General features: G+C 48.8%; 1 protein-coding gene across 5 annotated transcripts in view; it reads right to left on the reverse strand.

Annotated features, from left to right (window-relative positions):
* Positions 1–14,380, reverse strand: part of UHRF1 (ubiquitin like with PHD and ring finger domains 1) — a 47,911-nt gene that overhangs the window by 30,606 nt on the left and 2,925 nt on the right. The window contains exons 1-2 of one of the 5 annotated variants that reach the window (XM_066275029.1): positions 12,122–12,278; positions 10,668–10,834 (exon numbers count right to left, since the gene is read on the reverse strand). In XM_066275029.1, coding sequence (XP_066131126.1) covers positions 10,668–10,820 — 153 coding nt within the window. In that variant the 5' untranslated portion in view covers positions 10,821–10,834; positions 12,122–12,278. Of the gene's footprint in view, positions 1–10,667; positions 10,921–11,227; positions 11,357–11,487; positions 11,630–12,121; positions 12,279–14,380 lie in introns of those variants that run through there. The other 4 variants (XM_066275039.1, XM_066275066.1, XM_066275057.1 and 1 more) reach the window with 4 other exon arrangements.

Here is a 14,380-nt window from a genome sequence, read left to right on the forward strand (position 1 = left end):
GAACATATATGATGCTCAGTGAGAGAAGCCAGACATCAAAGGTCACACAGTGTATGATTCCATTTATGTGAAACATTCAGAACAGGCAAATCCAGAAGGACAGGAAATAAATTAATAGTTGCCAGGGGCAGGGTGAGTAAGGGCAATGATAACTAAAAGGTGCAGGGTTTCCATTGGAGGTGATGAAAATGTCGTAAAACTTACTGTGCTCATTGCAAATCACTATAAATATAGAACAAAATATCAAATTGCACACTTTAAATTATTTTCTTATTTTCACAGTAAGAAGAAGGCAGAGAGACTGAGAGAGAGAGAAACATCAACTTGCTGCCCCACCCATTTAAGCCATCATTGGTTGATTCTTGTATGTGCCCTGATCAGGAATCAAACCTGCTACCTCAGCATGTCAGGATGACACTTCAACTGAGCTACCCAGCTAGGGCCTCAAATTGCATACCGCAGAGGGGTGAATTATATGGTATGAATTCAATCTCAAGCTGATTTTTAAAAAAGGCCCTGGCCAGATAGCTTGGTTGGTTAGAACAGTAGTCGGCAAACTGTGGCTCGCGAGTCACATGCAGCTCTTTGGCTCCTTGAGTGTGGCTCTCCCACAAAATACCATGTGTGGGCGTTACCTCAATAAGGAATGTACCTATCTTACCTATATAGTTTAAGTTTAAAAAATTTGGCTCTCAAAAGAAATTTCAATCGTGTACTGTTGATATTTGGTTGTGTTGACTAATGAGTTTGCCGACCACTGGGTTAGAGCATCATCCCAAAGCACAGGGGTAGCCAATTCAATCCCAGTCAGGGAATATACAGGAGCAGATCAATGTTTCTGTCTTTCTCGCAAATCAATAAAATAAACAATAAAAAAAAATTTTTTTAAAGGAAAAGAGATGTCCAAAAAGGCTATATATATATATATATATATATATATATATGATTCCTACTAAAGACAATACCCAACTTATAACGGTTAAACTTGCAATTTTTTTTTAACTTTTCTCTCTCTTTTGTTTTTTTTAGAGGCAGGGGAAGAGAGACAGGAACATCGAGCTGTTCCTTAAGTGCCCTGACAGGGGATCAAACCAGCAACCTCTGTGCTTCAGGACGATGTGCCAACCAACTGAGCTATCTGGCCAGGGCTTCAATTTCTTATTTTTCTACTAAGTGAGAGGAAGGGAGGCAGAGAGACAGACTCCTGCATGCGCCCCGACCAGGACCCACCCAGCAAGCCCTCTATGGGATGATGCTCTGCTCATCTGGGGTTATTGCTTGGCAACCAAGCTATTTTAGTACCTGAGGTGAGGCCATGGTGCCATCCTCAGCACCCAGAGCCCACCTGCTCGAATGAGCCCTACCTGCAGTAGGTGGAGAGAGAGAGAGAGAGAGAGAGAGAGAGAGAGAGAGAAAGGGGGGAGAGGGAGGAGATGGTTGCTTCTCCTGTGTGCCCTGACCAGGAATCAAACCAAGGACTTCCACATGCTGGGCCAACATTCTACTGCTGAGCCAACTAATGAGGGCCAATTTTTTTTACTTTTTGATGGTGCAAAAGAAATATGTATTCAGTAGCAACCGTACTTTAAATTCTGAATTTAGATCTTGTCCTAGACTGGTGATACACAGTTCAATACTTTCCCATGGTGCGGGCAGCCACATCAAGAGGATTTTGCCCAACGAGAAGCTAAGTGTTCTATTCATGGTGAGCTGGGCTAAGCTGTGATACTCGGAAGGTTGGGTGTATTAAATCATCTTTGATTTACAATATTTTCAACTCAGGATGGATTCATCGGGATGTAACCCATCGTAAATCAAGGAGCACATGTACATGGCATTCTGGAAAAAGCAAGACTATGGAGACAATAAAAGGACCAGTGGTTGCCAGGTGAAGGGAGGATAAATAGGTATAGCACAGAGGATTTTTTTTTAATTTTTTTTTATTTATTCATCTTACAGAGGAGAGGGAAAGACAGAGAGAGAGAGAGACAGAGAGACAGAGAGAGAGAAAGGGGGAGGAGCTGGAAGCATCAACTCCCATATGTGCCTTGACCAGGCAAGCCCAGGGCTTCGAACCGGCGACCTCAGCATTTCCAGGTCGACACTTTATCCACTGCGCTACCACAGGTCAGGCGGGTGGCACAGAGGATTTTAAAGGCAGAGAAACTACTCTCTGTGATACTGTAATGGTGGATACATGTATTCACACATTTGTCCAAACCTGTGGAACTTATGACACCAAGAGTGAACCCTAATGTAACCTATGGACTCTAGGTGACTATGATGTATCAGTACATATAGGGTCATCAATAACAAATGCACTACTCTGGTGCCCGATGTTGACAATGGGGAGGCTGTGTGAGTATAAGGGAAATCTCTGAACCTGCCTTTTCATTTTGCTGAGAAGCTAAGATTGCTCTCAAAAAGAAACCTTATTGCCTGGCCTGTCGTGGCACAGTGGATGGAGCATGGACCTAGAATGCATGCTGGTGAATCCCGGTCAGGCGCATTCGGGAGTCTATCTCTCTGCCTCCCCGCTTCTCACTTCAGAAAAATACCAAAAAAATAATAATAATAATAAAAAAATAAATAGTCTGATCAGGTGGTGGCTCAGTGGATAAAGCGTCGGATTGGGATACAGAGGACCCAAGTTCGAGACCCCAAGGTCGCCAGCTTGAGTAAGGGCTCATCTGATTTGAGCAAGGCTCACCAACTTGGGCCTAAGATCACTGGCTCGAGCAAGGGTTTACTCGGTCTGCTGTAGCCCCCTGGTCAAGGCACATATGAGAAAGCAATCACAAACAACTAAGGTGCCACAACGAAGAACTGATGCTTCTCATCTCACTCCCTTCCTGTCTGTCCCTCTCTCTGTCTCTGTCACAAAATAAATAAATAAATAAAATTTAAAAATAAATAAACTTTATTTAAAAAAAAGATACAGAGAAACAAACATCCCCAGTGTAACTGTGACAGGGAAACCAGCAGAGGGCAAGCCAAATGGCAAAAAAAGGATGAACAAGTCCTCTGCAACCTGGGACCCAGCCCCTCCATTGTTAGGCAGATACCACCTTATTCAAGCAATCATTTTCTGTGGGAGGCCATCCTGGGCATTTCTGAGCACTGAGCAGCATCCTTGACCTCCACCCATACACAATCCCCACTGTCTTGCCAACCACAGATGTTCCCAGACATGGCCCAGCGTCTCCTGGGGCAAGTTGTCCCCAAGTGAGAACCTGTAAGTTAGACCCTCCTCACATGTGCTTGAGGGACACAGACACCAGTGTCCCTACCTGGTATATTCATAGAAGCATTATGTGCAAGGAAAACTGTGGCTTATTCATACAAAGGGATATTACATAGCTGCACATGACAGTGAACTGCAGCAAAGTAGATGTGTCTCCCACAAACATCAAGGGAAGTGAGGACAACCTCAAAGGATAAGAAACACAGCCACCTGACAGCAGAGGCAGTGGCAGAGCTGAGCCAGAAGGGAGCATGAGGTTCGATTTTCACAAAGAGCACCAGACAGAGAGAACTGGAGAGAAGAGAGGATGAGGTGGGAGACTGGGAGGCAGAGGTAAGAGAGGAGGTAGAATGCACCAAAATGGCCACTTGGGGTGCAGGTGGGGGGCAGGGAGGAGGAAGAGTCACAGAGGCCGAGGCAGGGGGAATCCTGATTTGGATTCAGCACCCACACAACTACTCTCCCATGCTATTTTTCTATTAACACGTACAACTGATTGAGCTCTTCACTGGGTCTGACCTGGCCCCTTACCTGACGACAGGTCAGGAAGCAGGCTGACAGAAGTCTACAGACTCGCTTAGGGGCTGGGCTCTGTGGAGGTGATGCGCCTGCCCACGAAAGGGTGTGGACAGAGGCACAAACAGGGCAGGACGTAGAAAGGCAAGGGGGCAATTGGGCTGGGCTGGCTGCTATGAAGCTCCACCTCCAGGCCATAATTCACAAGCTAGTCCTGCTGCTTTCAGAGGCCCCTTCTGGAACTTTCCAAAAGGGCCCTGCAGTCAGCAAGAAGTTTGCACAACTGATCCCTCTGGTGAGTTGTATACTATGTGTCCCTCTCCCCCAACCCTGCTTCCCCAAAGCTCTGCAGAAATGTTCAGGAACCACAAGGGAAGGAAACTGGGCCCAGGCTTACCTCATGCTAACATGTCCACGTGAGGTGACCGAACAGTCTAAGGTCTGGGTTCATTACGGAGATCCTAATACTCCAATGCCAAGGCTAACAGCTAATTAATGATAACCACAAAAACTAAATGACGAATAAGCGGCATCTTACATTAGAGATTCTAACGTTAAAATTAAACTTGAAGTTAAAATCCTGTATAACCAAAATTTCCACTGAAAACCCCTTAAATTGCCTGTGGTACAATATGTAGTTACACCTAAATATCTGCAGGGGATTTGGTCTTGGACCCCCAAGGACAGCCAAACCATTGATGCTCAAGCCCCTTACATAAAATGGTGTAGTATTTGCACATAACCTGTATCTGCATGCAGGCTATGGCCGGGCACATGCAGCAGGACACACCTGCACATCCCTTCATTCACGAGGATTCAGCGTAGTGCTTGGTGCGTGGCAATTATTCAAGTTTTGCTTTTTGGAACTTTCTGGGATTTTGCCCCCAGGAATATTTTTGATCGGTGGTTGAATCTATGGCTACAAAGCCTACAGATATGGAGGACCAATTGACTGCATGTGGTTTTGGGCAGATAATCCTGTACTGCAGATTCAGGTCTGAAGGCAAATTTGCCTATGGTATTTAAATTATGTTTCTCTTTTAATTCAAGTACACTTCCTGGACATTTGGAGTTTTATGCCATGAGCACTGTGTAAATCTAAATAAATACATATACAATTTTAAAACTAAGTACTCTGTTCCTTTTGGAAACTTGTATTAAAAAGCTTGCCATGCCCGCCAGACCAGGTGCTGGCGCAGTTGATAGAACACTGACCTGGGATGCTGAGGACCCCGGTTCGAAACCCAAAGTTGGCAGCTTGAGCACAGGGTTGCTGGCTTGACCATGGGATCATACATATGACCCCATGGTCTCTGGCTAGAGTCCAAAAGTCACTGGCTTGAGCCAGAGCCCCCCAGTAAAGGCACGTATGAGAAGCAATCAATGATCAATTAAAGTGCCACAACTACAGGTCGATGCTTCTCATCTCTCTCCTTCTCTGGGATGGGGGGCAGGGGGAAGCTTGCTATGTCTGCCTGACCTGTGGTGGTGCAGTGCATAAAACATTGACCTGAAATGCTGAGGTTTCTAGTTCAAGGCACATACAAGAAGCAACTACAAATCGATGCTTCCCACTACCACCTACCTCTTTCTCTCTCTTCTAAAATCAATAAATAAGGCCCTGGCCGGTTGGCTCAGTGGTGGAGCGCCGGCCTGGCGTGCAGGAGTCCCGGGTTCGATTCCTGGCCAGGGCACACAGGAGAAGTGCCCATCTGCTTCTCCACCCCTCCCCCTCTCCTTCTTCTCTGTCTCTCTCTTCCCCTCCCACAGCCAAGGCTCCAATGGAGCAAAGTTTGCCCAGGCGCTGAGGATGGCTCTGTGGTCTCTGCCTCAGGTGCTGGAATAGCTCTGATTGGAACAGAGCTACGCCCCAGATGGCCAGAGCATTGGCCCCTGGTGGGCATGCCGGGTGGATCCCGGTCGGGCGCATGCAGGAGTGTGTCTGACTGCCTCTCCGTTTCCAGCTTAAAAAGAAAATAAATAAATAAATAAAATTTAAAAAATTAAAAAGCTTGCTATGCCTATTGCTTCTGCCCATTCATCACATTTTCAGGGCTCTTTTCAGGGTGTCGAGTGCTGCCCCAAAACAAAAGAGTAGTAAATAATTGCCACTGGATTTGGTATGTGGTGGATCTCTAGTTGGCTTAAGAGGCAGCAATTTGGGTGAGAGGTGGAGGGGATGTAAACCAGACTGCAGGGTCTTAATGAGGGTGGTGTGAGCCTTCTACCAAGATGAATGCAAAGCTGGAGGAGGAAAGGGAACCTGGAGAGACAGGAAGTGAGAAACCACTCTGTCCTTCTTCCAGGGGATGTAGCCTAGGCCTCCACCTTCCTGTCTCGGCCTCCAGAGCAACCTGAGGTGCAGGCCAGATAGACAGACTAAAGAGAAGAAAATACAGGGATCAGGATTGCAAACATGGCAGAGGTGACAAAACTGCCCACTCAGGAAGGAGCAAGCAGAGGGGAACATCATCTCAAGGACAAGCATAACCCTTCTCACATCCTAGCCCCCCTCGGATATAGAGAGGGCACACTAGGCATGACAACTGAACTTTGCCCTTTAACCCTACAGGTCCACAGCTGATGATATGCCCTGGAGCAACATTTCAATGGTCTCTAAAGCCACAACTCTTATAGTCATCACCCATTTTCACTCTAGTCTCACAGGGGTACAGAGGAGACTTCATGATGCAAGATGATGTCACCACTCTGATGATTAAAAGAAACATGCATGTGTGAATTCTAATTTCTAATACAAAAAGAAACAAAAACAATCAATCTAATCCCTATCATCAGAAGCTCTTTGGGGTCCTCAACACCTTGGAGGGTAGAAAGGGGGCCTGAAACCAAATAGTCTAGCACCCTTGTCCTGGAAAAACTCCTGCAACAAAGTGCCCTGGGGGACCTGTTCTAGCACATTCCACAGCAGTGCTGTTCCCAACAGTAAAACCTGGCTGCACAAACCCAGAGGCTGGATCAAAGCAGAGTGACTGGCACACTATAGCCACATGACAGTTCTGGCCTGCACCTGATTTTGTAAATAAATGTATTGTGACACACCTATTCATTTACATACAGTCTATGGCTGCTTTCCTGCTCCAGTAGCTGAGGTGAGCAATCCCCACAGAGACAAATATTTACTACTAGACTCTTTACATACAGGATCTGCTGACCCCTGGTTTAGAGGGCATGTCCTCCAGCTGGGAGCTCTCCAAGGGAAAAGGGGACCCTCCCCCAAGCAGCATGAAGGACAGGTCTCTGCTGTGAGGGGACTGTCCTATTTGCTGCCTGACTTTGCCCTTCAGGAAAATAGGCAGCATTCTGGAAAGGCCCCTACAGCAGGGTCATTTTGTGGGTCATTGTGACATAAGTGACCTTTACAAGGCCATTCCCAGGAACCAGTTCAAGTGATCTTTCAGACTGACCTTAACAGAGCCTTTAATCCCAGCAAAACCAATTTAGCTGTGCTCCTAAATTACCTATAAAATTAGTAGTTCTGTATAAGGGGGGTGATTCTGTCCCCAAGGGGACACTTGATAATGATCAAGACATTTGTGGTTGTCACGAGGGATGCTCCTGGCATTTAGTGGGTGGGGTCCAGGGATACTGCTCAATAGCCCACAATGTCCAGGTCAGCCCCCCACCCTGAGAATGACCTGGCCCTCATGTCAGGAGTGCCCAGGACAAGCCCTGCACTGATTTATTAAGCCTTTATCATAAACCAGGCATGGGGCTTATGCCTTCACATCTATTACCTCCCTGAATTTTTACCATGCTACAATATGGTGGGTCCATAATTAGTCTTGTTTGAACAGAGGATCAGTGGCCAAGTGGCCAGGGGACTTGAGAAGATTATGTAAAGCACAAGGAATTGGATCTGAGCCTATTCAAGGCTATGCCACAAACGACAGCTATTGTTTTTGATGGGCAGCCAAAAAACAAGCACTAGATGCCTCTCTTCTTGCCCAGGCCAGGCCTGCAATGTCCCTTCCCTCCATGCCGCCTGCATTTCCGCCAATCAAGCGACATAATCGCCAACCTATTCAGCCTAAATAAGCTGCCTCAAAACCCTCCCATATCATGAAGAAAGACTCAGCTATGTTCTGCTTTATGGTCTCAGTAAACCTCACTGCAGAACTTGAACTGTTATGCCTACCTATTTCTTTAAAAAGGGGAAAGAAAAAAGATTATGCAGACTCTCTAGAACATTCTGGAAAAACAACAGTTCTCTTGCACCAGCTGAAAACTGCACTGCTTTCTACAACTATAAGTCCAGTCTGTTAGCAGATTTTACTGCTGCTGTGTGCCTTTGTCACCCGCCCTCCTGTCAATGTCCACACCTCCTAGCAACCAGCCCAGTTCCTGTCCAGGCAATTTTGGGGAAATTGCATCATGCTCCAAGACCTGGCTTGCTTACCCAGAAGACAAAAACAACTACACATTCCCTCACAAAGCTGCTGAGTGGAACACCAGGAAGGAGAATGGGCAGCCAGCAGTTAAAGAAATTACATTTCCCAGGTACCATCTGATAACTATAAAAGCTACACTGTGAGAAGGCAGTGTTTAGAGACCTACAACTCATCACCAACAGCCTTAAGATTAAAGACACGTTGTATGTGTCTAATACACCATGGTGTCACTGTCATTATCACACTTTATAACGAACACAGGTATTATGAAGACTTTTCCCCCCCCCCCCTGTATTTTTCTGAAGCCGGAAACGGGGAGAGACAGTCAGACAGACTCCTGCATGCGCCCGACCGGGATCCACCCGGCACGCCCACCAGGGGGCGTCGCTCTACCGCGACCAGAGCCTCTCTAGCGCCTGGGGCAGAGGCCAAGGAACTATCCCCAGCACCCGGGGCCATCTTTGCTCCAGTGAAGCCTAGGCTGCGGGAGGGGAAGAGAGAGACAGAGAGGAAGGAGAGGGGGAGAGGTGGAGAAGCAGATGGACGCTTCTCCTGTGTGTCCTGGCCGGGAATCGAACCCAGGACTTCTGCACGCCAGACTGATGCTCTACCACTGAGCCAACCGGCCAGGGCCTTATGAAGACTTTTGAATGGGTCAAATATTATGTGACAAATAAAGGGAGACAGGGGTTTGGTTATGTGCATGTAAACATTTGTTCGAACTCCAACTGGTCTGCTTAACATATGTCAATAAATACAAACATAACCTAAAAAAAACCAAAACACAAAAAGTGAACTCTAATTAATGACAGTGTTTAGGAGTGATGTGAACTAGTGTCTACAGCTTAGTTTGAGATGTACCCCAAAAATAAAACAAATTGGTGGATGAATAGGACAGAAAGCTGTGATAAAGTCACTACACAAAATGTCAGTGGTAAAACCTAGGGGTAGGTATTTATGTATTCATGGTTCTTTCAACTTTTCTGCAATTTGAAATATAAAAATTAAAACACACAGCATCTGGCACACAACAGGCAATCAAAAATATGCTCTTTCTTGAACTTGAGAGGACTCGAACCAACCTGCCTGAGAACTCTACTATGAATTGCTTAGCAGGCACAAGCAAGAGGTTTTCAGAACTATTAAAGGACCTCTGCTGAACAAATAGACTGAGCAGCAAACTAGAATCAGTGTGGATGCCACAAAAATGAGCCACCGTTGGAAGAGGCAGGAGATAACAGCCCAGTGGAGCTCCACTCACAATCCTGCCTTTTCTCAACACTCACAGAACTGTACAAATACCCAAGTTTGCAGGATCAGCTTTCCCTCCCCAGGCAGGGCAGGTTAACGCAGATTCTTAAGACATTCAAGGCATTGTATCTCTCACAGGAAGGAGGCTAAAGGTTTCCCAGGGTGCTGCAAGCCCAAGAAATTAATCATCAGGTCTCATTTCAAGTAAGCACACAGGATCCTCCCAGCCCCCCAAAATCATGCCCAGTTGCAGAGCATTTATTTTTCAATCTAGACACCAGATGGCAGCAGGATCCAGTTCAAAATGCAATAACAAAGTGGGGCAAACAGCCCAATTGAAGACTTCTAATCCAGTACAATCTCTACACCACTGTTCCTAGTCTACCCAACTTCAGGACAGTCCCAGAACTTAGGAGCAATACTTTGTTGTACCATCTTCTCCAACTTGGGAAATCTCCCTCAGTGTATCCCACTATCCCCCCTCCAAGACCACTACAAAACTGGAAACCTCCCCAATTGCCACCAGATAAAACGTCTCAATTGTAGACAGCCACTAAAGCAAAGGTGGCCATTTTAAATGCTATAAGGAGCTAAGAGAGCAAAGAAAGGAGACAGAGAAGCAAGGCCACAGACAGAGACAGACAGACAGATACACACACACACACACACACGCATGCATGCACCAGAAAGCACCAGCCCCTGTTAACAGGCAGCACCACCATAAGCAGCCCAGAGTGGCAGAAATTCCTGATCTGCAAGCCACATCTCCCACCTCTGAATAAGCTGATCCAAATTTCTAGAAAACACATCCTGTGGCGTCAAACCCTAAATAGACACAGGCCATGGGCCACCAGTGTTTCAAAGAAAAACCCAGTCCCTTCTATCCTAGCATTTGAGTAATGATTCTAGGATATTCCTTGAAATTCATCAGCCCTCAATCAGCCAACTGCAACTTCGTTTTCTACAAATAATTTTGAGAGGAGTTTCAAAAGCAGTAAAATGAAAAGGGCGTTTAAGAACCCAAATGTTGGAGATTCAAGTGCCAGCTGCCTGTCCAGTTTGTCAATCTGTGAGTTGAGTCTTTGTTCCTGGCTCAAGCATTTGAGTTTTCTGTGGAGACATGAAGCAGACCGGATGAGGGGGGTGACTGAATGTGCTGGTGGGCGCGGAGGAGCAGAGCAAAGCAAAGCCTGGATGAGACAAGAACAAAGGTGCTAGGCGGCTGGCAGCCTGCAGGGCGGGTTTACCTGCTTGCCCCTGTAGAAAAGCCTCTGTAGGCCTGGCTCCACGTGGAACAGCTCCTGGATCTTCTTCCGCAGCTCTTCCACCTTTGTCAGCCGGGAGAGCGAGTCCACGGTGTGAGCCACCTTCCCATCCATGGTGCGAACCTGGATCCACATGGTGCCTGCTGGTGCTGAGAGCAGAGTGGATCCCTCGGTCAGTTCTACTGCTGCCACCAACAGGACGTGCCATACTTGGGTCAACCTTGCTTTGTCCAGTCTGTCGACACCAGGAAACTCTGTGAATGCCCTCCCAGCCTCCTAATCCCCAAAGATTGCCAGAGCTAACCCAGGACCTGGCAAAGTAAATCAAGGAGTTAAGGCATAATAAGTGACTAACACCAGTGTAGAATTCAGGAGAAAGGGGAAATTAGGGGAAGGTAAACGGCACCTTAGACCACTTAGTCCAACCCACACCACCCCTTTCAGAGGAAAAAGACACTAACTAACGTCCAGAGGAAAAAGGACACAGCCAAACGGTGAGATGGGACGAGTTTGGTCATTCATTCATTCATTCACTCACTCACTGAATTAAAACTGACGCACGAGGGAAACCCAAAAGTCCTGGGCGGGTCAGAACTTCACAAGTCCCTGGAAACTCAACTAAGTGCAATCAAAGGGAAAGAACTCTCAACCGAGACACACGAGCCCCTAACCCATTGGTGCCCACGGCCCCCGCCGTCCCCCCCCCCCCGCGCGCGTGCGCGACGTGGCCCGCCCCGCGGTGGCCATGGCAACCGGTCGCCCCGTCCCGGCCACCCCCTCGCGCGCGCGCTGCGCTACTCACCTCAGCCCTACAACAGCCCTCTGACTCTCGTTCTCTGGACCCTGACTCAAGTCCTTGGAGCCCCTCTTGTCGTCCCTACCGCCTGCGTGGGCTACGCCAGAGAGCCCACGCCCACCCCCCCTACTGCCGGGACCGACCGAGGGGCCCCTCGCGCCATGTCCCGCCCCCTTCACTTGGTCCACCTCACTCATTGGTTCCGTTGCGCCAAGCCGCTCCGCCCCGCTCGCTCCCTATTGGCCCAGATGTACCCGGGGAACTAAGGGCGCGCGAAATCGGGCTCGGGCGCGACAATTGAATCGCGGGGCGCTCCGCGCGCAGGCGCGGAGCCTGACATCCTTCCCCGCGGCTCTCCAGGCCCTCCCCCACCCAGCAGGCGCGACCCCCGCAGGGCTCTGGTGATGTTTCGTTCGCCAGCCCAAGTCCGGAACTCCGAAGGTGACTTCCCAGAGCCGGTGGGGTTGGGGGCAGAGCCCGAGACCACGTGCTGGGCAGCCCCGGCGCGGGACATGCGGGCATCAGTGCTCGCCGCGCATCTTCAGCCGCTCCGGAAAGTTTTGCAAAGTCTCAGTGCTCAGTGGCCGGGTTCCCCCACCCCTCGACCCGGGCTGGCACCCCAATCCGCGCGGCCGCTCACCTCTCCGGCTGCCCCGACCACTCGCCTGCCTGCGCTCCTGGCCCGCCTGAGGATGGCGATAGAGCAGCGTGCGTGACCCGGACCCGCGCTGACGTGCGTGCGATCCCGAGCGCCCAGCCTGCCAACACTGCCCGCCGCGCTGCCAGCTGCTCTAATTTTTTTCCCGCGAAAACGGCGTTTGGGAGTTGCGGGACCGCGGGAGGCCACGCTGGGGGCGGGCGCCTGCGTGGTGATTGGCCGCCGCAGTGGCGCGAAGCAAGAAAGGGGGTGGGGGGCGCCCCCGCCTCAGTCCACCCCCCCTTTCCTCAGCGGGCCACGGCCCCGCCCAGCCCTGCGCTTTCTACTGGGTGCGCCCAGCGTACAAGGGGGCCCAGTGATGGGACCTGGATCCCCCCCGCCATGCATGCCATCCAGGAGCCTATGGACCCCCAGAGTGGAGACCCCCTGACCTACTAAGTCGGTTACTGCAGGACCCCTGCCCCGGGTACAAATTGATCAGTAGATCAAGGAAGGCCTTAACCAATGTTTAAGCACTGCAGAAGAATGTGGGGGGCCTCCAGGAGACTGCACTTGGATGGCCAGCCCGATCTCCTCCAGTCCACTTCCTAGTGTCAGGGCCTTCCAGCACTCCCACTCTACCCACCCGCGGGACTTGTTTGCTGGTTTTTCCCGCCTCATTTTCCCGCCTTTTCCAGACTGTCCAGGCAGGAAGGTTGTTGCCCTGCCCCCTCTGCCCTGCCTGCTCTGCTTTGGCCAGTCTTGGCGGGCACCCATGCTGGGCACCTACAAAGCATCTGGACTTAGCTCAGATTTAAGGGCCCAGCATTAGACAAGACTGAACCTGTGGGTGGTCTCTGGGAGGGTAAATTCTTATCTGGGGAAACAGGCAAGAAATTAATAAATGAAGCAAATCATTTCAGACACTACATACAATCGCTGGAGAGTGATCAGTGATTATGGGTGGGGGGAGAGGTGGAGAGACGGTCCTCTCTGGGAAGATGACATGTGAGATCTGAGAGTAGAAACCAAGGACAGATGGGTGCAGGAAGGGAGGGTAAGCTCGGGTGGGGGAGGCTGAGAGGTGTAGGGGGAGAAGCAAGGAGGCCAACATAGCTGGACAGACACAGCAGAGGAGAGGTTGGGAGGGAGTGAAAGCAGAAGGGTGTCAGATAAGACCTCACAGGCCACCTGGAGGACTTTGTTCTTTCTCTTGGGAGTAGCAAGTAGCAAGCATAGGAAAGCTGTGAGTAGAGAAGTGATGAGTTCCCATTTATGTTTTTACAAGATTTATCTGACCTGTGTAGAATACATTCCATCTTGGCACTGGTACTTCTTTGATTTCCCTAGTGTTGACAGAATTAGCCTCTCTCAAAGCTGTCCACATCCCAATCCCTGGAGCTTGTAAATAGAATACCTTCACAAGGGACTTTGTAGATGGTTTAAATGAATTCTCTTGAGATGTGGAGATATCCTAGATTATCTGGACTGGCCAGTGTCATCACAAGGGTCCTGATACATGAAAGAGAAAGAAAGGAAGGTCAGAGTCAGAGAAGATGTGACAACAGAAGTAGGGGTTAGAATGACAAGACCAAGAAGTAAGGAAGGTGGGAAGCCTCTGGAAACTAGGAAAGGCAAGGGACAGATTCTCCCCTAGACTCCTTAAAATGCAGTTCTGTGAACACCTTAATTTTAGTTCCTTAAAACCTATGTTAGACTTTTGATCTCCAGAATTATAAGAGAATTAAGTTGTGTTGTTTTAAGCCATTAAATTTGGGGTAATTTGTTATAGCAGCCATGAAATGATTACCCTCAAATATACAAAGTCCAGATGCTGCTAGCGTTCTCTAACTTCAGGACTCTGTACTACCAAATGCATTTCTCACGGCTCAACCATCAGCCACATACAGACCACGTCACAGGTGTAAGCAGATAGCAATCAAGTCTACTGGAGCCTGTGAAGCAAATGAGATCTTCCAAATCGAGGACACTTGCCTCAAGAACCTAGCTTGTTCCTGCTGAGAATATATCATCTGCCGTACCTGCTGTTGCAAAAACTCAGCACAGCCCAAAGGGCCGTACATTCTTTGTGTACATTTGGTGCAGGGTACAACCAGGCTCCTCAGATATTTGAAGTTAAGAAACACAGAAAGAGGTGTCTGGCTTTTCCTGCAGAAAAGCCCATCAGGGCTAGTGACACAGGGCCCCATTTCTCTAGTCATTTCAAGACAGAGGGGGTACTGGGGTTAATTAACAAACATA

Source organism: Saccopteryx bilineata, chromosome 1, assembly GCF_036850765.1.
Source record: "Saccopteryx bilineata isolate mSacBil1 chromosome 1, mSacBil1_pri_phased_curated, whole genome shotgun sequence".
In the NCBI taxonomy this organism is placed as follows: Eukaryota; Metazoa; Chordata; class Mammalia; order Chiroptera; family Emballonuridae; genus Saccopteryx; species Saccopteryx bilineata.